Raw genomic sequence first — 23,340 nt, 5'->3', positions numbered from 1 at the left:
AGCAGAGTGCAGACCGGAGGGGAGGAGCTGCCGGTGGATGATCCGGTGGTTGATTAGTGATGCCTGGGTGCTGACAGACCACGCTGCTGCAGGAATGGACGCCTTCGAGTTGTTTCGGAAACTCGGAGCCGGAGCTAAATTTGACCTGAAGAGGTTTGGTCAAGACGCTGCTCGGTTTAAGGTAAAGTGAATAGGTGTAGCTGGTGATACACTGCCTTAAAAGAGAGACTGATAACCGCACGAGCCCCGGTTTCATATAGTTTGGCTAGCAACGAGTTGAAGTGTGTCGTAGTGTTTGTTTTTCGGACATGTTTTGACATTTTAGTGAGATTGAATGCTTTAATTTCGTTTTTAATTTGATAAGTGATGAGGTACAAGTGTAATATTCTCTGACAGTGACTGTACTCGTGTTGTATTTCACAGGTTGCCAGGTCTCACGGTGGGGAAGCGTCCACAGATGCTCTCTCTGCGATCGATTATTTTGGCACAGGAGCAAATAATGGATCCCAGAGCAGTTCACAGGAGGAAGAGGAGGAGGATGAAGGAGAGGATTATGAGGTGGGACGTGACAGTGGAGATTCAGGTGCAGAAGGCAAAAGGAAGCAGAGGGATGAAGAGAGGGACGTGAAGAGAAAAAAGAAGAAGATGAAAAGCAACCAGGTGGAAGGTAAAGCATGTGGCTGTGTGCTGCTGAACACATCAGACATTACAAACTGATCAGCAGCTGACCGTAGATATTGTTAGGATTATTTAAAGTTTCTATATATTTTTTATATGTATGACCTGTTTGTATTAATCATTACTCAATCAGCATTTGCAGATTTAGTCTGTTATACCATTGTGATTTGATTATTGTCAGGTTTTATTATTATATTTTTATTATACTTAAATTTATTAAACTAGTATTTAAGACACTGCCTTAGGCTCAGAAAGCTTGTGATTGGTATTTCTTTACTTACAAGAAAAACAGATTTTATACTTACTCATTCAGGATAAATCTAAAAATAATTGATAGATCAATCAATAATAAAAATGATAATTAGTTGCAGCTCTAGTGTGATAGGCCAATTTAAATCAAACATTTAGTGATGGAGAGATGAAAATAAAAGTTAAGCAGCCAACTTTATGTTATTAATATTGTATTGAACTGTTTTCTTATATAAACAGGGTCACTATTGGTCAACAAATCAAACAACTTGGGACACCCAGCAGCTCAGCGGGTGCAGGTGTCCCACGTATAAAGGCAGTGTCCTTGCCGCAGAGGCTGCAGGTTTGATTGCAACCCATGATCCTTCGCTGCATGTCATTCCCCCCTAACGACTCCTATAAACAATATAAAAATAAAAAATAGATGGATTAATCTAAAATAAAAGGTCCACGCACATACAAATTAAATCTATATTCCTACATTGATATGCACCATAATATAATCTAATTTCCAAACAGCTAATTAATTTTCAGACACATAAGGAGTGTGTATGCCTGTATTACGCACATGGTGAGCGATTTACTTAAAGATCTGTTCACATTAGCGATGTACTCTCAGTAGTCTCCGCATTTCGCCACATATATCTCAGTCCTGTCCTTACAGCTGAAGGAGATTTGTTTGTGTGATACAACTTTTGCCAATTCTGCGAACCTTTCCTGAAAGAGGGCTCACCTGGTTTCCTCCAGTTTCTCTTTGCTGCTGAACATTGTTAAAATGACTCCAGTCAATTTGTATCTGTTATATGTGGAAAAAAGTCACTTGTCTGGCTGTATGAAAGTGATATTGTATTTCTGGATATGGGTTATACGATGATGACGATGATATAAATTTGTCTGTAAGAGACATTATATGCTGTATATACAGACGTAGCTGTGACATCTCCGTGCCTATCAGTCTGTTGTTTGCAATGTTGCAAATCAATGAGCAGGACTGCTTTATAACAGTAATAGATTTGTTCCTCTCTTTCTATTTTGTCCATAAACAGTTTCTCAAATAACACACTAGATCCAAATATATTATCACACTAATACAAAGTGACATATACTGTGATATTATCCACTTCATCCAGTCCCACATGGCTCTTTGGAATGTGTTTAAAATGTAAATTCCACATCACAACAGTGGTTTGTGGTGCCATTTTAAATGAACAGGATGTAGCGCTTAATGTCAGAGACTCACTGCTGTTTACTGTCTTCTGTCTCATTGAAGCTGATGGCGGAGCGCTGAAAGACACGGAGGGAAATGGCATCACCTGGACCTCCTCGCTGGACAGAAAGATCCAAAACCTGTCAGGTGACGGGAAGGAGAAATCCTCGCTGAAGAGGCTGAAGCATCTTCACCAGGAAAAGGTCCTCATACAGAGACAACTCGATGAAGAGATTCTATATGATTCTGACAAATACTAATCTGACTTTGAGTTCTGTAACGTCCTTTTCTCTGTATTTGATTTTAGGTGAATCGTATTCGCTCTCAACACCGTATAAACGTACACGGCTGCGACGTGCCTGACCCTGTGTGCACGTTTGAAGAGCTACAGTCCGAATATTGTCTAAACCCGCATGTCCTTCAGAACCTCAAAGATGCAGGGCTGAACTCCCCTACACCCATACAGATGCAGGCGATACCGCTCATGATGCATGTGAGTGCAGACACACACATTCAGTGGCTGGTAAATAACGTAGAGACGTTATGTGATGATTTCTGTGTGTCTGGTTTCTTGCCCAGAGTCGGGAGCTGCTGGCCTGTGCTCCCACGGGATCAGGAAAGACTTTGGCTTTTTGTCTTCCGCTGCTCGCCCACCTACAGCAACCGGCCAACCTGGGCTTCAGAGCTGTGGTCATCTCTCCGACCAGAGAACTGGCCAACCAGGTACACAAACACACTCAATGGCTGTTTTTATTGTAACAAGAAGTTGACCTGAAAACATGACTGTCCAGGTTTTATTGAATACATTTAGAGTTTCAGCTGTTGCTAAAGTTGTTTTGTGAAATGATCACACACATTTGCACGTATCACTTTTGTTGTTCTGTGTTTAGACCTACAGAGAGCTGCTCCGCCTGTCAGAGGGAGTGGGATTTAGAGTTCACATCATAGACAAAGCCTCTCTGGCAGCCAAGAAATATGGACCACAGTCAAACAAAAAATATGGTAAGAAAAATGTTTTCACAGAAGAGACAAAATATGAGATATGAACTGGCTTTACCTCACCTCACTGTTTACCTGCTGCGCTCCTGTACAGATATACTCGTCAGTACTCCAAACAGACTCATCTTCCTTCTCAAGCAGGATCCTCCAGGTCTCGACCTCAGCAGGTAACTCTGAATTTGTTGCTCCCTGAAATTTTTCTTAAAGGTGCCCCATGAAAGTTTATTGCAAACTAGCAAAAGTTATGTATACACTATGTTTATATGCACACTAATATTCCACTGTTATTCCGAATATGACAATGCTCGGAATTTGATGTAAATGTCATGTCATGTAAACAGCGTATTCTGTTTGTATGTCCCAAATTAAACCCTTTTGAGACATGGAAAATACTGGTATTATCCTTGTTTTAATAGCACTCTTTGAACATGCAAACATACATTCGTAATATGTGTCTCAGCTGGGGTTTTTGCCGCTGTTACCACCACAAAGTTAACTAACCATACAACCACAACTTTGATTCTAATGGGGGACCTTTTGTTGTGTGTCTTACCCGTCACTCCCGTCTCATTTCCTGTCTCTGTCTCCACTGTCAACTGTCAAAAAAAAAATCTTGAATAAAATGGGAGCTTGATTGTTGTGTTTTGTTGGTGTTCAGCGTGGAGTGGCTGGTCGTCGACGAGTCCGATAAGCTGTTCGAGGCCGGCAAGACGGGCTTCAGGGAGCAGCTCGCCACGATTTTTCTGGCCTGCTCCGGTTCAAAAGTGCGCAGGGCTTTCTTCAGCGCCACCTGCACGCCAGATGTAGAGCAGTGGTGCCGTCTGAACCTCGATAACCTGGTGTCTGTCAACATTGGACACAGGTAATGATCTACATGTAGAACTCCTTACTTTGATTGAGTTGTAAAATCTGATTCTCACTTTAGAAAAATGAATTTATCATCTCAGAAACACGGCGGTTGAGACGGTGGAACAGGAGCTGCTGTTTGTTGGGACGGAGAACGGCAAACTGGTGGCCATGAGGGACATCATCAAAAAAGTAAGGACACTCCAGAAATGTTACTGTTCAAGCTTGTGATGAATTCATGTTTCATGAATTAATTAATACAAACTCTATTTCTTTACCACCTAAGATGATTAAATGAGAGGATTTCCTCTTTGCTATTTTCAGGGTTTCCTTCCTCCCATGCTGGTGTTTGTGCAGTCTATAGACCGAGCACGGGAGCTTTTCCATGAGTTGGTATATGAAGGCATCAATGTGGATGTGATCCATGCCGACCGCACACAGCAGCAGGTACGTTCAGACACGTAATGCACTGTATCAAAAGTCCTGTATTTGTCACTGAAGTGCAAACTTGTACTCATGCTCCGTGGCTTCTCTGTTTCAGAGGGACAACGTGGTGAACAGTTTTCGCTCCGGTAAGATTTGGGTGTTGATCTGCACGGCTCTGCTCGCCAGAGGAATCGACTTCAAAGGAGTCAACCTCGTGCTGAACTACGACTTCCCCACCAGCGCTGTGGAGTACATCCACCGGATTGGTTAGTTTGTATTTATAATCAGTCGTTTCACAATAAGATCATCCTGTATCAGGGATGATTAATCGATTTAAGGTACACTATGGAGGATTGTCAGTTACTGTTTCTAAACATGCTCAGCAGGCAACCCTAGATTCACTCTCATTTGGCATTTCGCCTCGCTATATTTGTGTTTTTTCTTCGCTGGGTCTCTTGGATGTCTGCTGCTTACTGTCTGGCACTGAGTGCTATGATGGTACACACCCATAAACATCCTGAGTACAGAAAATAAATGAATAAATACAGGCAGAGAAAAGAGTCTCTGCTGGAAAATACATCACCACACACCTCTTGTAGGTCATAAGTGATGATTGAGAAGGATTACCTCTGTACAAGTCTATACATGTTTTTTTAGGAAAATCCTGCATAGTTATATCTTTCATAACAACAAAAATGTCAATTATATGTATCGATTGATGTATTTCTCCTCTGTCTCTTCTTGTCTGCTCATTGGTTTCCTCATATATCATTCTTTTTGCTGCTCCTCAGGTCGGACAGGTAGAGCTGGACATCAGGGGAAGGCCATCACCTTCTTCACAGAAAATGATAAGCCCCTGCTGCGCAGGTACATGGATGCAAAAAGTGCAAACTGACGTCCTTTGCTGTGAAACACGTACAGCTTGTTTTTGCGTTTGACTCTGGAAAATTAGTTTAAATCAAAGTTTGATAACACAGCAAATTTCAGGTGAGGCAGACAGGTCATCAAATGTTATGTTTGATGGTAACTAGCACGAGGCCAAACATGACGTCACTGCTATGAGTTAAATGTCTATGACTGTAAGCTTTCAGGGCCTTATAAGCTAACGGTAGGTAGTGTTATCTCCCTCACGGTGTCGGCCAAGTAGCTGAAAGCAAAGAACACAAATGGAGGCAGGACACTTAGTATTGCAAGCTTCCAAAATTTTCTACAATCTACATATTTCTCTGAATCTCTTTCTCTCTGCATCTGTTTCCAACAGCATCGCCAATGTCATAAAACAAGCTGGCTGCCCTGTACCCGACTACATGATTGGCTTCAAGAAGATACACAGGTAAAGGAGATATATTCCACAATAATGAATATATTAAAACACATTTTTGCTTTTATTTCTTGCTTTAACTGATCAGTCTCATTTTTGTAATATGACAGTAAGAGTCCATCTGTATTTGTCTGTTTGTAGCAAAGTGAAGCGGAGACTTGAGAAGAAACCTCCCAAGAGAAGCACCATTTGCACGACTCCTCGCTTCTTAATGAAGAAGAAAGGCAACGCACCAAATAAAGGACAGAAAGAAAAGAAGCAGAAAGGAGAAGGTGGAACTCAAACAGCAGTGCAGCGGCAGAAAAAGGAAAAGAAGCCCAAAGGACAGGGGCTGAAGAACAAAAATAAAACACAGACAGAAGGGGGAGGAGAAAAGCACAAGAAGACATCTCAGAAGATGGGGTCAGATTCTTCTGGAGCCAAATTAAAAAAGTAAGTATTATTAGTATTATTGCTAATATACATCATTGTCTAACGATCTGTTTAATGCCATAACTGACATTTAATCTGACCGTGTGCTTCAGAAATATGACATGACAAAATGCTCTTTTCTTTGTTCGTTAACTTTGTCCACCAGAAAAAAGGGGAAGAAAAATACACAAGACAAACAAAGATGAGTGGAACAAGCAGACTGATTCGGAGATGGATGTGGATGTTTTGTTTTTTTTTTTGTATTTTATTTGACTGATCTACTGCCAATTTTCACATTTGTGCTTTGTAATATCAGAGTATAAAATAAACAGGTTTACACATTTTTGTGTTATTGTGTTTCTTAATCAGTTACAATTGCTCACTTGTAACTTGTGACATTGATTTAATATTTAACATTCTGAAAGTTTTAAACTATTTGTAACATAAATGAAACTGCAATTAAAGGCAATTGTGAGAGAGATGGGAAAACAATATAATATACATTCATTACTTGACATCAGAATTTTACCCTTGACACAGCTCACTGAACCTGATCAGAAAAATATTCAGACTATTGAACAGATAAATTGTACTTCATGTGATGGCTTAATGGAAAGAAAATTGGATGATTTTGCATCTTAGAGATACTTTTTATACCTACAGTATATATAATTAAGAAAATACTTTCAAAAATAAATTATATTAGCAATAAAAAGTGCCAATCTGAAGTAAAGAAAGCTGACTGGTTGTAAGAGTTGCTTCAGAGCGGCAATTTTTAATGAAACAAGCAAATAAAAAATCAAAGCAACACAACATGGGAATATACAGTGACATATTCAACAAATAAAACAATCATACGCTTTCACAGCCTTCTTGTTTTAACATAACCAAGTATGGTGCTGTATTCAAGGTTCAAGGTTCTTCATTGTCAAATGAACAATTACGAGGGCAGACGTTGCCATTGAAATACTAGAGTCACAGGCTCCCTCCAACAATGCAATTTAAGTATGTATGTTAAAAAAAGGTAAGAAAATCACACAAGTAGAAGAAAAAGATGCATGAATATAAGGATATTGTAAGTTATAATAAAAGGTAAAATATAATAAAACATGACAGGTGAAATAAATCAGTAGCATGAGTAGGCCTACGCAGAATATAACAGGAATGTGCTGTGGTAAAATGCTTAGCAAGACTATAAATAAACGTACAGAGGTGCAAACTGTTTAGTTTAAAGAAAGGTAAAGTGACCAGAGTGAGTGAGTGAGTCAGTGATGAGTAATATTCAAATAGCTTTTGGGAAAACAAAAGATTATCACTCCAACGTTGACTGATTAACAGTGGGGTTAACAAATAGTTTATATGTTAATCTATAATCTTCTGGGGTAAGATGAAAGACACTTATTTCGGTTAAGAATTATCTGTTTGGTGAGTTTGTGCACATTGGGAGTTATAGGCTCTGACTGTTGCTGAGCGTTAAAAGATGTAAAAGTTGACACAAAAGGGGAAATCCTTTTACTTTTATGGCATTAATGTAAAATTAACTTATGATTATGACGTTTATTATTATTATTATTATTATCATTCTTACAAATACACATGGTAATGTTCGTCTGGATTCAGTTCCATTTCCTTAGCTATCGCGATACATCTGCAGCGAGATCTCGCCCATGCATTATACTGCAGGAAACCCCGTTCAGCCTTCCTTTCTCAACATGGCACCGAAGGTGAAGAAGGAAGGTTTGTCAACCTTATGATTTTAAATGAATAATTCTTAATAATTACACCAGTATAGCACCTAAGGTTCATTAGACGCGCCCTAAATATGTGGATAAACCGACAGTGGTTTAAATTTCCTCACCATATCGCTGTCAACTACTTAAATATGTAGTTAACGCAGCCCGTCTCTCCGGCATGTATCCCGGAGCATGATGCTAGGCTAATATTAGCATGTTAGCGTTGACGCTGTTTATTGGACGTTGTGTATTTATCAGCTAATGTTAGTGTTCTGTACTGATTACATCATACAGTCTTTTATAGAAGTATATTGTCAGTGGTTTAAATATCCTCACCATATTGGTGGCAACTACCTGTATATGCAGATAACGCAGCCTGTCTCTCCGGCATGTATCTCAGAACGTGATGCTAAGCTAAACTTAGCATTTTAGCGTTGACGCTGCCCACTGAACGCTGTCTATTTATAATCTAACGATGTTATTCTGCCCTAATATCTTCATACAGTATTATAGATATGTCTTGGCTAGTTAACGTCAAACGGTATTGTGTAACAGGTTCGTGGATTAGCTGTTGATATGATGTTAGCACATGCGGCAACTTGGCGGTGTTTGAAATGTTTCAGTACGCTAGTTACACGTGATAGTTTAAGTTACTGTTTCTTAGAAGAAAGCTACATGCAGTGTGTAAAACTTTGGCTATTTGGGTGAGTTAGTTGAACATATCAGTGGTTATAATATGTAAAGTAGTGAGTTGAAACTGTCAGCATTTATATGGAAACTGATGTGTATACATTTGTCGCTATTTAACTTTAAAACACCTAATTCTGGAAAATGTGCTTTAGTGATATGTTCACACAATTTATTTATTGTGATTTAGACAGGTCTGCTTTATCTGATATACAGACGTGAATATTGTTGTACTGTCTCAGCTTGTCAGTGCAAATAAAGCTCTTCCTGATGACACTTTGTAAAGGGAGTAGCAAACTCGGGTCAGCTATAAATCTCATCTAAGGACTCAGTTTAGTTTTGAGTTAATTATAACAACATGGCATGATGGTGCTGTTTTCAGCATTTATCAAAATGTCTTGTAGCTCATTACCAAATTTCAAATTGGAGGAGCATGAACAAGCTGACCTGCAGTTGTTTTGTAGTTGGCATTATTAGTTATTTAGTTTCTGGGTGCTTGGATCGTCTTAGGTTTGTAGGTTGCAAATGTACCGGCATAATACATGCACCTTTTTCCTCATAAATCTAGACATCATGTTAGTAGTCATATTTTAAATACATTTGCTTTTATGCCTGGGCCCCTATTCTTAAGCTTTAAATAACGTAATGGGGTGTCCCATTGCACATCTTCATTTAGTCTCATGAATTGTACTTGTGTTATTTAACTCTTGTTTTTTTTTTGTTTGTGAATAAATTTAACTGGTGTTTTTTTTCTCTGTTTAAGCTGTCCCTGCCAAGACTGAGGCCAAGTCAAAGGCTCTCAAGGCCAAGAAGGCTGTGCTCAAGGGCGTACACAGCCAGAGGAAGAAGAAGATGAGGACTTCTCCCACCTTCCGTCGCCCTAAAACCCTCCGTCTCCGCAGACAGCCCAAGTATCCTCGCAAGAGTGCTCCTCGCAGGAACAAGTGAGTGACAGTCAATGAGTGCATGCTGCTGAAAAATACAGATGAAACCTGGTGCACATGATGGTTTAAGCGATCAAAGTATGAAAAAGCATGATTCCAGCTTTATACATTGCTGATGCACCAAAGTAAAACAAGTCATTACATGAGAACAAGCAAAGGCGTGTATGCTATGTTGTGTTCGTGTAAATATCAACAGGCCTGTTTCATAGACCGTGGACCAGAAAATGTGATGGCTTTTGTTTTTTTGGCCTAATACATATTTTTTTTCCTGTAGGTTGGATCACTATGCCATCATCAAGTTCCCCTTGACAACAGAGTCCGCCATGAAGAAGATTGAGGACAACAACACACTTGTGTTCATCGTGGACGTCAAGGCAAACAAACACCAGATTAAACACGCTGTCAAGAAGTTGTATGACATTGACGTCGCCAAAGTCAACACACTTATCAGGTAAAATCTTAATCCAGGCTGAGCTGAATGCCAGCTTCATGTTATCTTGTTGGAAACTTAACTACTGGACTGATGACACTAGGGTGCAATCCTGTGGCCAATGGTATATCAGCTCACTGTAATCACATGTGTTTAGAGTTTGTTGGGCTCAGGAATGAACAGTCTTAGTGGGTGATTGCAGAATTTAAGGCATTAATTTGAACCAACATTTGAGATTAGAATATTGGTTCAAAGTCTGGTCAACATAGGTCCTCAATCATCTTGTCTTCCATTGTAAATATAAATGTGATATCATAGTTTAATCACCGTCATTCATTGCTTCACCTCACATGCCTGTTCTGTTCTAACCCGTGTACAGGCCTGATGGTGAGAAGAAGGCGTACGTTCGTCTTGCACCAGATTATGATGCGTTGGATGTTGCAAACAAGGTGAGTCTTTGATCATTCAGCAGGGTAAAGGGGAATAATGGGTCTCAAAAGCAAGTTCACTTCAGCATGATTGGTGTATTTGCTTTCTGAAGTTGTCAGTCCTGTGCAAGTGATGTAAACTTTTACAAGTCTGAATGTTTGTGATGCATTCAAAGGAACCACTGATGCCAGATAGAGTGAATACATCTGTATCTGCACTGTCAGTGAACATTGTTTAAATCATGTCCTTTTCTCCTCTACAGATTGGCATCATCTAAACTGTGGCTGAAGAGACTTGTGGAAGAATAAATATTTGTATAAACTACAACTGATTACGTGTCGGTGTGTTTGTGAGTTGTCTTCACACACAAGTACATACAGCAAATGAGGTTTTACACTTAACACCACTGCCTGAGTTAATTAGAATAAACGTGAGAGACGTTGGCTGTGTTGAATTCATAGCTAGCTTTATTACTAAATAGAGCAGGCAGCTTGTTAGTTACATCTTGCAGTTAATGTGTGCAACTTTCTTCAAGAACCCTTTGATTATTAATGTAATGTTAATTAAGAGGAGTGTTTGTCAGCAGTGTCTGAAAGCATTGATTTCTCCAAACAGTGCCACCTTGTGCTGTTTTTTTTTTTTTTTTTTTTTTTTTTTTTGGCCAGACATCAGGACTAATTCAGACATTTAACTTGTCTTGATCAGTCAGTGTATTGGAGTGTTACAAAACTGAGTTTTTTTTTTTAGAAACCATCTTCATAAAGCTTTTTAACTGCCTCCCTGTTGGATTGTTAAATGCTGGATACTGTTTGATCTAAGTCTTGTTTCTAGAGGGCAGGGGATTTAAATACTGTAAGCATGGATTTGGTCAGTTTGGCTTCTGAATGTGTTACTGACAAACGGAAGCATATTTTTCTGTCATGAGTGTTGGTCACAAGTGACTATCTTTTGTACTGACCATCACATTTTGATGGTCTGGTGACCTACAGAGAGAAAGTAGGAAGTTCAGCATGCCATCAAACTTATACTAATCTTCATTGGTGACATTGTGAAATGTTATCCATGGATAAATACTGAAACAATCTAATTGATAAAACAAACTTCCATGACTTTTCCAAAGCTTTCAGTGATTTTTACTAATTCCTTGACTTCTCCAGGCCTGAAAATGTGACTGGGAAGACTTTTCCAGGTTTTCCATGACCATGGGAACCCTGTAATATGTAACTGAAACATTACACTTAGTGAAAACACATGCTTTGAGTGGCAGATTTGGAGCACATGTTGGTGTCAACTTCCAAGTTTATTAATGCTGTTTCTACATTCATTGAATAAATCACAGCAAGTGCAGACCACTTAACTGACAGTTGTCACTGGTGTGAAAGCTTGAGGAAAATGCTGGGTTAGTATCTCGTGTTTACAACAGAATTCTATCCTTGTTAGGTTAAAAATCTAAAATACAATAGCTGCAGTTACACTGGAGATGTAGCATACACAGTAATAAATGTCAGTTCACTTTGATATTTGGGTAGTATCATTACTGTTTCATACAGATCATGAGAATATGCCTTACATTATCCGTTGTCCTTGGTGAAGTGGTTACAGGGTGATTAGAATTTTTTTACAGTTAATTATCAAGACAGTTGTTCACACAGATGTTGATGTAACTTGGCTATTTGGGGGGGGGGGGGTAGTCAGCACTGGGTGTACTCGTGACCGCTGTTAAGTACACTTGCTTCATTTGAACTTTTCCCTCACTATACTGATGACAACAGTATTACAAAACATGCATCAGCACCTTGGGTCACCATCAGACCACAGCAGCTTATGTAGCTGCTCCACTAATCATGAGGTACAGTAGCTGTTGCCATTGCTCAACACACTTGAGTCTGGAGACATTTAGACCTTTATCAAACTGACATTTACTGCAGGGCTGCTGTTACTACTTGTGTTAGCATAGTAGAATCATGTTTATCAGAACAATTAACAAGTTCAGTTTTACATACATTAAGTTTATTGTAATAACAGAACACAGGTCAATGCACTGATCAGATTATTTTTCAAACATTTTCCTATGTTGTGGTATTAAGCAATAATGTGGAAATATACCCATTAATAGCCTTGATTAATATTAAGAGTATTACTTAGTGTATTCTTACATCTGTCATAAAGTTCCATTGTTCAGTGATATGTAACTATTTAGATAAATGTAGAAAAAGGATTAACATGGTAAGATATATCACAGGCACAAAAGAAAAGATGAACCACCTTCCTGCTTTAATCAATAAATATAAGTTTATATGGTATTGCTTACATTCATTTAATCACATCACTGTGACACATGAGACTGCTGGTTATGAGAGGAAGGTTCGGACCGTGCCTTTAACCAGGCCTCTGCAGATTGGGCACTTGCGCAGTGATGGCGCGCACTCTTTGCACACTACCAGGTGTCCACATGGGATGAAGACGATGTTGACCTCTTTGTCCATACACACTTTGCAGGTTCGCTCCTCCTGCAGGCGCCGCAGCTGCTCCTCCATGGGCAGGTCTGCAAGGAAATAGATGTTTTCTTATTTTAAAATCCAACATGCTGGTTTACATTCCTGCTCGTCTTATTTACAGTCATTCTTTAGACGACCCACAGTTTTAAAAACAGGTTACATCACAGGTTCATCTCTATATTAAAATGCTCCACACAGTACTGATGGCTGTACCTCCAGTTCACGCAGAAAATACTGTATTACACATTTGACAAAAACATGTATATTGTTTCATGTTACATTTAGGAATTTCGCATCATAATATTAAATAAAGATTGACAATTAAAATAGAAGTTATAGAGAGCTTCAGAATTAAACAATTAAGCACCAAACATAAAACTGAGTGTGTCTTAATACCTGAAAGGTCTTGACTCGGTGATGCAGCTTCATTTGATTGGGCTGAAAATTTGAAAGACAACATGTAGTTAGCTCAGGCCTTATTCATTGCAAACAAACATACTCTAAATATATAATATGCACCCTTAAGGGCTATCTTAATGCTTTATTGGGGTTTTTATGGACAGAACAGCGTCATGCTTTGTGCTGTGGATGTGGCCTGGACTGAAGTAAAACCATTAAGCCACAGTTTGAACACTGTATTAGTGGTTTCAAGTTTGTTTTGTCCAGGTTGATGGTTTGTGTTCCCAGAGTTGATCCACATACACACTGAATCCTTAGTAGCCAGATATTCATCATCAAAGGCCTTTTGTCAAGCTTGAGCTCATACTGTGTGTTCTTTCTGTGACATGGTGGGAAAGTCTTACCCATGAGATCTCTGAGCAGGTGCACGTCATTTTTCTGGATCCAGTTGCGGAAGACCTCGGCTGCTGCGTTTCCCTTGGTGAGGACGAGCTCTATCAGCCTGGCGGTTTGCTGCTGAGCCGACGTCTGAGCCTTGAGACCACTATAGTCCTCTGTAGCTGCAGGTTAACAGGGAAGTTAGTTATGATTATTAATTTTGATGAGCATCTATATTACGTGATTATTATTAACCACAGAACAACAGTGAGCATTTTGAACAAAATGAAAAAAAATCTGCTGATTTTAGGATTAAAAAAAACAAATAAGAGGAACTTACATATGACATTTTGCTCTCTTAAATGGTCCAACACTGGCTCCACACTCTTCAGTCGCTGAATCAGCGCTGCTTGGTGTCTCTTCACAAAGGTGAAACCATCTGAAACAAATGAAGACAAAATTAATTTATTGTTCATGGACTTCACGTTAAATGGCCTGAGAGCAGCTGATAATGCAACTAATAGTGGTGATTTTATTTTAAGGACAATACATTGCAGAGATCATATTTTCACTGTCAGCTGTACCTGATGCCATCGCCTCCGCCAGCATCTCTCGCTCCTCCTCCCTCTTCTGGTCCTCGGCACTCAGCAGGTCTGAAACCAGCTCCTGGACTGTTCTGTAGTTCTCTCCGCTGGTCAGGATTTTGCTCTGTACTGTTTGCTTGACTAGACTACGCTCAAAGCCCATCTCTAAAGCAGACTTGATCACGGGGGTGTTCATCATGACAGCATCCTCAGACCGCTCCTCTCCTGGACCGAGGTGAACAACTGAGGGGAAAGAGAGGGTACAAATGTCAGGCTGGATGATATGTCTGTCTTTAAACCCTTTACATAATTCCACATCAATAAGCTCCATTCAGACTTGGACACAATAAATCATGTCAAACTAACCAGGTGGATCCACAAACTCTCTGGAGCTGCTGTCTCCATTTGTTAAGAGCTTTTGGGGAGAAAACAGAAAAATAAGCATTTTTTTAAAATAACTTTTTGAATGCAAACGTTTGAAATAATATCAGATCTTTATGTAGCTTTGTACTGACCTGTTCAAACAGCCGCGGGAAGCGAGCCTGAATCTGGTGAACAAACTCTTGTCCCTTCTCCTGGAGCAAATATTCACACCTGAAATCAACCCAGAGCAAGAATACAAACGTTGATACATTTACTAAGTGCTCTGGAAAACATATTTTAACACCAAACTGAATGATAAATAATAAAGCATAATTTTAAACCGTAGCATTTACCGAGGGAACCATTTTGCATGTTCCACCCAAGGGTCATCTCCGGACTCCCAGCATCGCAGGCCGCCATCGCAGCAGAAACACTTGACGTCATCGTTACGACCTTGAGGATAACCAAAGAGCTGTCAGTGTGACGAGTAGTTTTGGGGGATTTCTATGGATTCTGATAAAGATGACTGTTTGAAACCAATTTGAATACATGTTTGTTTCTCATCTTTCAGTTTCTCTTTTGGGCGAAACCATTACTATTAATCTGATCACATCTGGATGCCAGATTTAGTATTATCACGAGAAGTCCCGAGAAAGATTTCTGTCAGGACTTTCCAGCACCAATAAAAAACTGGACAAATACTGATACTGACAAATATCTGTCTGCAGTAGCTACCCGTAAACAGGGGAAAACTCTTACTGGTATTAAAACTGTTTCAGGAAAGGGGAAATAAATTACCTAATTCCAACCTTTCATCTGCACATACGTAAATTCTCTGAGGGACTTTTGGATGTTTGGAGGTCTGTTTTTGGCCACCTGATAAATGTAAGTTCAGTATTCACCCTCCCTCTCGCTGTTAAATGCTTCTTCTTATCAGGTCACAGTGATAGAGTAACTGTGCCACTTTGATATTGTGCGTACCGACATAGTAGAAGCCAGCTTTAGACAGCTGGTCGGGCCGAACAGGGATACGAGACGGCCAGTTGACAAAAGTGAGCAGCCTCTCTTCGCTCTGCTGCATGGCAGGGTTGGACACATTACTGAGAGCTGGGGCTCCAGAAGACAGTTGGGAAGTAACTCCTCCGGACGCAGCTCCAGCCAGCGACACGTTGTCTGCTCTGTCCCCCCGCACAAAACGACAGTTTGGATAATGCCTCTGGTGCTCGGATACGGCTCTGTCACCTGGCTCCCAGTTACTCAACTGTAAACACAAACATAAACTTCAGTCATATCTACTGATCAAGAAATAAAGGTGGATGTACTATAGCCTGCATTACACTGCACTCTGTGTACTTATAAATGTCAAACACTCTTCCATACAGCAGCTGGGTTTGTGTCCCTGTAATCCGTACCTGTCCTCCGCAACTGAAGCAGGCCACTCTGTCGCCCTGGCCAAGGTAGTAGAAGCCCGCCTTGGCGAGCTCAGCGGGAGTAATAATGGAGAGTGTCCAGGGGTGGAAGGAGTCCAGGCGGTCCTGCTCTCTGCGCATGCTAGGGTTGTGGCATGTTGGTCTCTGGTGGGACATGTCCTCTACGCCACGAGAGCTGAGTGGGCTGGAGGGCGGTGGAGCGGAGAAGCCCATATTTAGGTAGACTGGCTCATCACCTTGGCTTACTGTCGGGTTAGGAGCGGCTGGGCCTGGACCAGAAAGCTGGAAGAAAATGACGCAAAATTTAAGAATTTTCTCAGATAGCTTATACGATTAGGAAAGGCGACTACAGTAGTTTAAGAGTATACACGTTACTCTCTGATATTATTTCATTTCTTTAAACTTCTGCTGATCTTACTGGTATGGCTGGAGCAATGCGTAGTGGGGAGAAGGCGGAGTGAGAGGAGGAGAGCAAGTTGGCTGTAGACGGAAGGCTCTGGATGAAGGAGCAGGAAGGAGAAAGCTGCCTGTGTTTCTCTGTTGGACAGTCTCCAGCCTGCCAGCCCTCTGCTGTCACGTTACACCTGAAACACTGCACCCGGTCGCCCACGCCGGTGTAGAACCAGCCTGCTCTCGCCAGACTTCGCTCTGTGACTCCTGAAGCTGGGAATCGGGCGAAGGTAGAGATGCGGAAGAGCTCTGCAGATGAAAACAACATCATAGCAACACATTTCCTTGAGAACATATCAGATGGTTGGATACAAAAATGATCTTAATGTATTTCTGATGACGAAAAAAAATGAAAGAGACTGATACCTGAGGAGTTATCATATTGCAGGTCAGGTGGGGGCCCATTGCGACACAGCCCCATTAAGAACGGGTTATTTTTGAGTTGAACAAGTGTTTCCATTTTTGGATTTAAGTTTAGAAATATAAGGCAAAAGAGATGTCCGTCAAAGGGAGAGGGGTTTGAGAAAACCCAAGGTCTTGCTTTCTCACACCGACACACTCACTCACACTGCAACAGATAATCAACTCAAATCAAAAAAACAGAAACAGTAAAGAGACCGAAAAAAGAAAGTGATGCTTGGCTAAGTGTGAAACTTAATTACCAGTCCAGTAACCACTATCATTACACTGTACTGGATACAAACTGCATGACGTGCCTGGGGATACGTCATTTCTTTTCTTCCAACAACCTGTTTCCTACATGTAGCCCAGACTTAACACCTGGGTGGATTTTACCTGTACCTAGCAGTGAGTGCTACCTCTGAACCTTTCAGTAAGAGTCCCAGTGGATGTACGGCCAACAGAACACATCCTGTGCAGAAAAAAAGGATGGACTATTCTATTAAAATTTTATTAAAATGCATCCTTAAATCAATAATCAGAATATTACCCTGTGGTCACATCACCCAGGATCAGTACACACTTTATTACCTTGTATATTTAGCAAAGACATGTCTAATAAATCAACTAGCCATTTAAACTTAAACATGTGATAAGTGATTATGTGTACTAACATTAGAAATTAAATAAATATCTCAAGCCAAAACACACACACACACACACACACACACACACAGACCAAGGGATATATACTCTCAAACCCCTCCCCCCATCTTGGACATCCCTTTTGAAGGTGTCTAGGCTGCCATAATTGAATACTAATAACCCAATAAGAAAAATTTAATCCTCCTTTGGTAAGGATAATGGATGCTCCACTTTGGTTTAATTATAGCAGTATCTGTAGAAATAAGGAAAAAACAAATACAGAAAAATGTTTAATTAATTGTGTTCATATAGAAATTCTTCATGGAAGGATAAAAAATACATACACAGATCCTCACACCACTTTAATATAATGGTAGAGATTATAGGATTTGAGTATTTCACGAATTAGGAGTATTATATTTTTAAGCTGTTAAACAGTATAATTCTAATATGTAAATGATAATGAAAGAGGAAACAAATATTAGCAAAGAGGATGCACAAGTTTGTGTCATCATTCACTGTTGAATAATAACAAAGTACATTGGACTTCAACAAACAATTTTCCAGAGAACAATGTGACATGATTACTTGTTCTGTCTGACCAAGAGTCCAAAACCTTAAGATACTCAAGTTATAATTATATTAAACAGAAAAAAGCAGCAACTTCTTGCATATAAGAGGCTAGAAACAAAGACTGTTTGGGAATTTTGCTTTACAAATAACTTTAACGATTAAACCTTCCATTAATTATTCATTACAGGGGTAATCATGTGACATAGTATTGCATTTCCACAAAGATGAGAAAGTCACAGGGGACAGATTTTAATAAGATTGGTCAAAACCATAAAGCAACAAAGACCAAGACATCCTGATCACTTGATCCTATATATATGTTACAATTGAGCCACAACCTGCAGGGCTGAAAAATGAAGTCAGGCAAATAACCAAAAGCAAATTGGTTTCCACTGACCCCTATGTTAAAATGCTCAACTTTACAGCAGAATTGACGGTTTTGGTCTCTATAGCTAATTTTTCCCTTCATGACAACTGTTAGGCATAATTAAGGGTGGGCCACTTTGAGTTAAAGTCACTTCTGACACTTCTCTCACTTCTGTAATGTTGAACTCGAGGCTTGAAATGGGAGTCCACAAACCAAAGGATGTCACAGTCGCTAAGTCCATTATTTTTGCTGTCTATGGTCATAACGCCACTGATAACATCATTGTATTGACTCCTTGTATCTGATATATGCCTTTCAATATTCATTCCCCCTGTTTCTAATGCATTTTTTTTAATAATTAATTTTTTCTTTATCTATTCAGTCAAATTTAAACAAACACACAGTACTGTTAATGGAACTCACACATCCACAGGCCCCTGGTAGCTGCACCTTCTTAAACCCAAAACAGTAATTTAGCAACCACAGCAGTACAGGTAAACACCAATCATTACAGTGCAGCAGGCATACACAAACAAAAATGCCTGCCTATCAGCTCTGAAAGCTTTCAACTTCATCGTTCCCACTAGCTAACATGTGTTCTTATGACACAATGTCAAACATAGATTTCCTTCATTTTTCAAAATCTGAAGGGGATGCATTTTTCCAGAGTCTGAGCATGATTCGAGCAGCTGTGACAACCTCTGCATTTATCACAAGGTCATATTTTGACACAACAGGAAATTCTGTTCAGTCCCCTATAAGGTATGACCTTGGTGATTTAGATACTGTCATACCCAACCACTTCCCTATGTGATCCACAACTTTTTCCAAAATGGGTTGACCAATTTACATTCCCAGATTTGCATGCAGAAATGTTCCTGCTTCTGTCTGACAATTCAAACATGAATCATTAGTCAGCAGACCCACCCTGTGGAGATTAGAAGGAGTAAAGTAAAACCTTTAAAAATGTTTAGTCTCCAAGCCCAAGCTGAGATAACCCCGATGACATCATCAGGGTTATCTTCTCTGACTTAATAAAGCTTTTCCGGAGCCACAGACGACATTATACAACTATTTTCCCAGGATGTGTGGTACTCCTCATGATGAGTAAACTGACATTTTATGTGGAAAATCTGTGGAGGGCCCCTTTAACAAAGCTGACAATTAACTTCCTTAATTTATCTGATAAATCACCAGGAAGTGAAGGCAGTACAGCTAGGGTCTACTGGTGAGTATGACACCATAAACTAAAGACTTCAGGGAAAAAACAATCAATATTTATATGACTGGTATGTTTTTCCAGCAGGGTATGCTAGGTACTTTCCTCAACATGTCAGTAGCTTACTGATCGGGTTACATGATCAGCCGCCGCCGCCGCCACCAGGCACTTCCGGTTTTAGCTTTGGTATTATTGTGGTTCAATTCTGTTTTAGCTAACATTAGCAACGTTAGTTAATAGGGAGGGCATTAGACGGACCTAAAATTTGGTTGGGCAGTCAAATATAAACTAAAACAAACATTTAGCTAGCAGTTGCCGAATGACGTGACATTCAACGCACCACAGAAACCAGTTTGACAAGATCAACGGGCGTTAGCTTGCTAAAGCTAGCTGCTAATGCTAACAGCTGTTAAACTTTACTCCAACGCCCTGCGTATGAATCTGCAGCAAGCACGGAGAAAGGAAAACGAAAATGTCCGGTCTGAGTGGCACAAACACTTGAGACAACAGATAAGACAGCTGACTAACAAGTCCTTTCCGATTGTGGACCATACTCACCGTTTCGCAAGTGGGTACGGAAAGTCCCAGTGTGACGGCGGAGGTTCTCGTCACGGCTCTGTCTGCTTCCGGTTATCAGTGAAATGAAAATGGAACAGAGCAGATGTGTAAATGGGTTAGGACTCTCTCAGGTAAGTCCCTCAGGTAATGTCAGCTGTCTCACAGCTGGTTTGGGCAGCTTCTTGTGGGGTAAACCCCCTGTTCTGACTGATTAATTAGGCCCACATAAAATACCAGTACACTCACATATCAATAAAGCATGACGGTTGCCAGGAATGCCTTTGTTGTTGCGTCATCTACTGGGAAACTGGGACATTTGATCATAGCAAACACACTGTAATTTTCCAAATTTTGTATAGAAAATGAAGACCAACACTGTGACTATTAATTTTGTCTCAATTGCACTGACCTGTCCAGCCATATACTTTGTAAAGATGAATGTGTAATCATCTTCACAGGCTATTATACTTACATTTTTTTTTTACATGTGGCTTCTGTGATCATCTAACAGTCTTATTTACTTGTTAACTATATTTTAAATTGATAAAAAAAAATAAATGAAAACCTCAATTTGCTAAGTAAAATCACATTAAACAACCACAGCAACCTGCAGACTTCTGTAAAACAGCCATTTGTGTACAAATTGTGTAATACAAATGTACAAATGTTATATAACATTCCTAAATATGCAGCTTTGGAAGAACATAATTTGCATATTTTACTTTAATAAAAGTAGCAATAACGCTTTGTGTCTGTCTTAAATCCAAGATTTCACTTAAATAAATGTTTGAAACAGCAAAATGTACTTAAAGGATTAAAGTAAAAGTACTGGTTGGGCCAAATGATTCCTTTCTGAGTGTTATATTATTATATATAACATATTATTTAAATATAATAACAGATAGTTTAACACATAAGCAGCATTTACATGTTACAGCTGGTGGAAGTGAAACATATTTTAACCACTTTACATACTGTTGGATGATTTAATCTAAAGTAACTCCAGCTTTCAGATAAATATATTGGAATAAAAAGTACATTATTCACCCCTGACATGTAGAGTAGAACTATAAAGTAGTATTAAACTGAACTACTAAAGTAAGGTAAAGTACCTCAAAATATACATAAGTACAGTTCTTCAGTTAAGGTACTTGGTTAAAAACTTGTCACTAAGGTTTTAAATTTAAGTTAATTAATGGTACAAGGAATGTTCTCATAAGAAAAGATACTTACAGAGGTCGAGTCCTTGCTGAAAAAGAAGACGACTCATACACTTCAGAAGTCATTCAAAAAATGCCTCACATGTGGTACTTCCCCTAACTTCCTCCTCTATAACCACTCCCCCTTAACTACTAAAGATGTGTCACCTCACAGTGCTGCATGGATTTTACTGACCTTTTATGATACAACAATCTACTTTCAAAAGCAGGTGGCTTGTCTCTCCCTACATTGCTTTTTGTAAAGTACCTGTCATTTCTTCAGAACGTTCTCCCCCTGTCCCCCAGGGTGAAGTTCACATAACTTTCCATCACTGAGTGCTTAAAAACTCAGCATTTAGGACTGAGTTAGTCAGATATGAAAAATATATATATAATTACAGAGAGCCCCATTCCAGGAAATCCCTAAATCCCTGCAGCCTAAAATGATGCGTTCAAGGGCAGGAAACGATCTACAAATGTGTAACAAAATATGCATCCTACATGTGGAGACTTGATTGTGTGATTATGTTGAGTTCAATATATGTATAAAATCCAAGGCTCTTTGGAAAGCAACTGACACTGAGTGAATAATCTATCTATCTATCTATCTATCTATCTATCTATATACTTTACTTTCTCTACTTTATATATATATATATATATATATATATATATATATATATATACACATATATATACATATACATATATATATATATATATATACATATATACACATATATATATATATATATATATATATATATATATATATCTGTAATTAACAATGTATTAATTTAAGTATTTTCTATGGGTATGTGGGTGTACACACATGTATATACTGGTAGAATTACATATATTCATACTTTGAATAATTCATGTTCACTTATTTAAATATAAAAAGATAGCAGGACAAGTTGATGAAGATATATATGTAATATTGATGGATAATTGATAATTTACATCATATGCTAAGATGGGTTTTTGTAAGATAGATATTTGGTAATTATTATATACACATACATGGGTTATTTTTGTGTGACAAAGTTAAAAGGTAACAACAATGGTATATTTAGAAAAGTCATAGGTATAGGTTTCTCTACATAAGGAAGGTGTCTGTTTCATTTCACTCAATGACTGATGGAGAAGAGGTGGGATTTAATAAGTTTACACCTCCTCCCACTCCTTTACAAATGAGTAAATCAAACTAACTATACACTGACAATTGCTTTTTATTATGCTTTTAAATATTTGTAAATACAATTCTTTCTGTCTGTCTGCTTGTTTGTATGTTCATGTCTTTTTTTACATGTTCGAAATAAATATCAAATATTCTATCTATCTTATCTGGTTGTAAATTGTAGCATATTACATTCATTTTTATATTTCTGAAACTTTACACACTAGTTTTATACACTGTAACATAAAACACATTTTACATTCTTTACATACTTAGTATAATACACATATTTTTATATTGTTAAATATTTTACATACTAGTGTTAAACTAATGCAGCATAATACACATATTTTTTATATTTTTACATTCTTGTTACTTTCACTTTATTACAATTCCCCATGCTATACATCAGAGTGATTTTAACATATCACAATTCCCTCCAGTGATCAATAAAGTATTTCTGATTTATGATAAAGTAACTTAATGATGGGACACCACCTGGCTCACCTGGTAGAGCAGGTGGCCGCCTACTCAGTTTCAACCCCCAGCCCCTCCGCTGCATGTCATTCCCCCTCTCTCTCCCCCCTTCACACCATAACTGTCCTGTCAAATACAGGCAAAAAAAACCTAAAATATCTTTAAAAAAGTATCTGCATATTCAAAGAACTGCTTCCATATTAGTGTTTTTGAAGACAAAAGTTTCAAGACATGATGCTCGGCTGCAGGATGTTTAAATTC

General features: G+C 39.0%; 3 protein-coding genes and 1 non-coding gene across 5 annotated transcripts; 3 read left to right on the top strand and 1 right to left on the bottom strand.

Annotated features, from left to right (window-relative positions):
• Positions 1–41: 41 nt before the first annotated feature.
• ddx52 (DEAD (Asp-Glu-Ala-Asp) box polypeptide 52) lies at positions 42–6,475 on the top strand. The gene is made up of 15 exons (XM_033636000.2): positions 42–181; positions 424–667; positions 2,198–2,337; positions 2,442–2,627; positions 2,714–2,857; positions 3,025–3,136; positions 3,228–3,300; positions 3,792–3,995; positions 4,081–4,171; positions 4,304–4,426; positions 4,521–4,671; positions 5,197–5,272; positions 5,667–5,738; positions 5,868–6,158; positions 6,304–6,475. The coding sequence occupies exons 1-15, from the start codon at positions 95–97 to the stop codon at positions 6,341–6,343; spliced, it is 2,034 nt and encodes a 677-aa protein (XP_033491891.2). The 5' UTR covers positions 42–94; the 3' UTR covers positions 6,344–6,475.
• Positions 6,476–7,756: 1,281 nt separating this feature from the next.
• Positions 7,757–10,687, top strand: rpl23a (ribosomal protein L23a). The gene is made up of 5 exons (XM_033641990.1): positions 7,757–7,874; positions 9,321–9,501; positions 9,776–9,952; positions 10,311–10,380; positions 10,623–10,687. Exons 1-5 carry the CDS (start codon positions 7,805–7,807, stop codon positions 10,635–10,637), a joined length of 513 nt encoding a protein of 170 aa, XP_033497881.1. The 5' UTR covers positions 7,757–7,804; the 3' UTR covers positions 10,638–10,687.
• LOC117247516 (small nucleolar RNA Z17) lies at positions 9,552–9,623 on the top strand. Its single transcript, XR_004500834.1, has one exon. It is a non-coding gene; the product is annotated as a small nucleolar RNA Z17 (small nucleolar RNA).
• A 1,666-nt stretch (positions 10,688–12,353) lies between the features above and the next one.
• On the bottom strand, positions 12,354–21,503 carry birc2 (baculoviral IAP repeat containing 2). 2 transcript variants are annotated; one of them, XM_033641976.2, is made up of 14 exons: positions 21,457–21,503; positions 20,224–20,285; positions 16,829–17,759; positions 16,431–16,711; positions 15,995–16,294; positions 15,564–15,843; positions 14,936–15,035; positions 14,735–14,813; positions 14,586–14,634; positions 14,220–14,462; positions 13,976–14,074; positions 13,662–13,817; positions 13,255–13,296; positions 12,354–12,905 (listed from the first exon to the last, which is right to left on the bottom strand). In XM_033641976.2, exons 3-14 carry the CDS (start codon positions 16,920–16,922, stop codon positions 12,712–12,714), a joined length of 1,917 nt encoding a protein of 638 aa, XP_033497867.1. In that variant the 5' UTR covers positions 16,923–17,759; positions 20,224–20,285; positions 21,457–21,503; the 3' UTR covers positions 12,354–12,711. The 2 variants fall into 2 exon arrangements, with proteins under 2 accessions (XP_033497867.1, XP_078028588.1); XM_078172462.1 differs by having other exon boundaries at positions 20,224–20,288; positions 21,457–21,472.
• Between the last annotated feature and the right edge of the window lie 1,837 nt (positions 21,504–23,340).

The sequence above is a fragment of the Epinephelus lanceolatus genome, chromosome 11, assembly GCF_041903045.1.
Source record: "Epinephelus lanceolatus isolate andai-2023 chromosome 11, ASM4190304v1, whole genome shotgun sequence".
Classification (NCBI taxonomy): Eukaryota; Metazoa; Chordata; class Actinopteri; order Perciformes; family Serranidae; genus Epinephelus; species Epinephelus lanceolatus.
This window is presented reverse-complemented; position numbering and strand designations above follow the sequence as displayed.

What these genes read in the sequence shown, in the direction of transcription:
- ddx52 (XM_033636000.2), top strand. Translation starts at nt 95, where the DNA reads ATGGACGCCTTCGAGTTGTTTCGGAAACTCGGAGCCGGAGCTAAATTT. An exon ending in TCTGTCAACATTGGACACAG is followed by an intron (nt 3,996 to 4,080) that starts GTAATGATCTAC and finishes TTATCATCTCAG; the next exon opens with AAACACGGCGGTTGAGACGG. An exon ending in TGAGGGACATCATCAAAAAA is followed by an intron (nt 4,172 to 4,303) that starts GTAAGGACACTC and finishes TGCTATTTTCAG; the next exon opens with GGTTTCCTTCCTCCCATGCT.
- rpl23a (XM_033641990.1), top strand. Translation starts at nt 7,805, where the DNA reads ATGCATTATACTGCAGGAAACCCCGTTCAGCCTTCCTTTCTCAACATG. An exon ending in AGTGCTCCTCGCAGGAACAA is followed by an intron (nt 9,502 to 9,775) that starts GTGAGTGACAGT and finishes TTTTTCCTGTAG; the next exon opens with GTTGGATCACTATGCCATCA. An exon ending in AAAGTCAACACACTTATCAG is followed by an intron (nt 9,953 to 10,310) that starts GTAAAATCTTAA and finishes ACCCGTGTACAG; the next exon opens with GCCTGATGGTGAGAAGAAGG.
- birc2 (XM_033641976.2), bottom strand. Translation starts at nt 16,922, where the DNA reads ATGGAAACACTTGTTCAACTCAAAAATAACCCGTTCTTAATGGGGCTG. An exon ending in GCAATATGATAACTCCTCAG is followed by an intron (nt 16,712 to 16,828) that starts GTATCAGTCTCT and finishes TTTCATCTGCAG; the next exon opens with AGCTCTTCCGCATCTCTACC. An exon ending in AAGAGAGCAAAATGTCATAT is followed by an intron (nt 13,818 to 13,975) that starts GTAAGTTCCTCT and finishes GTTAACCTGCAG; the next exon opens with CTACAGAGGACTATAGTGGT.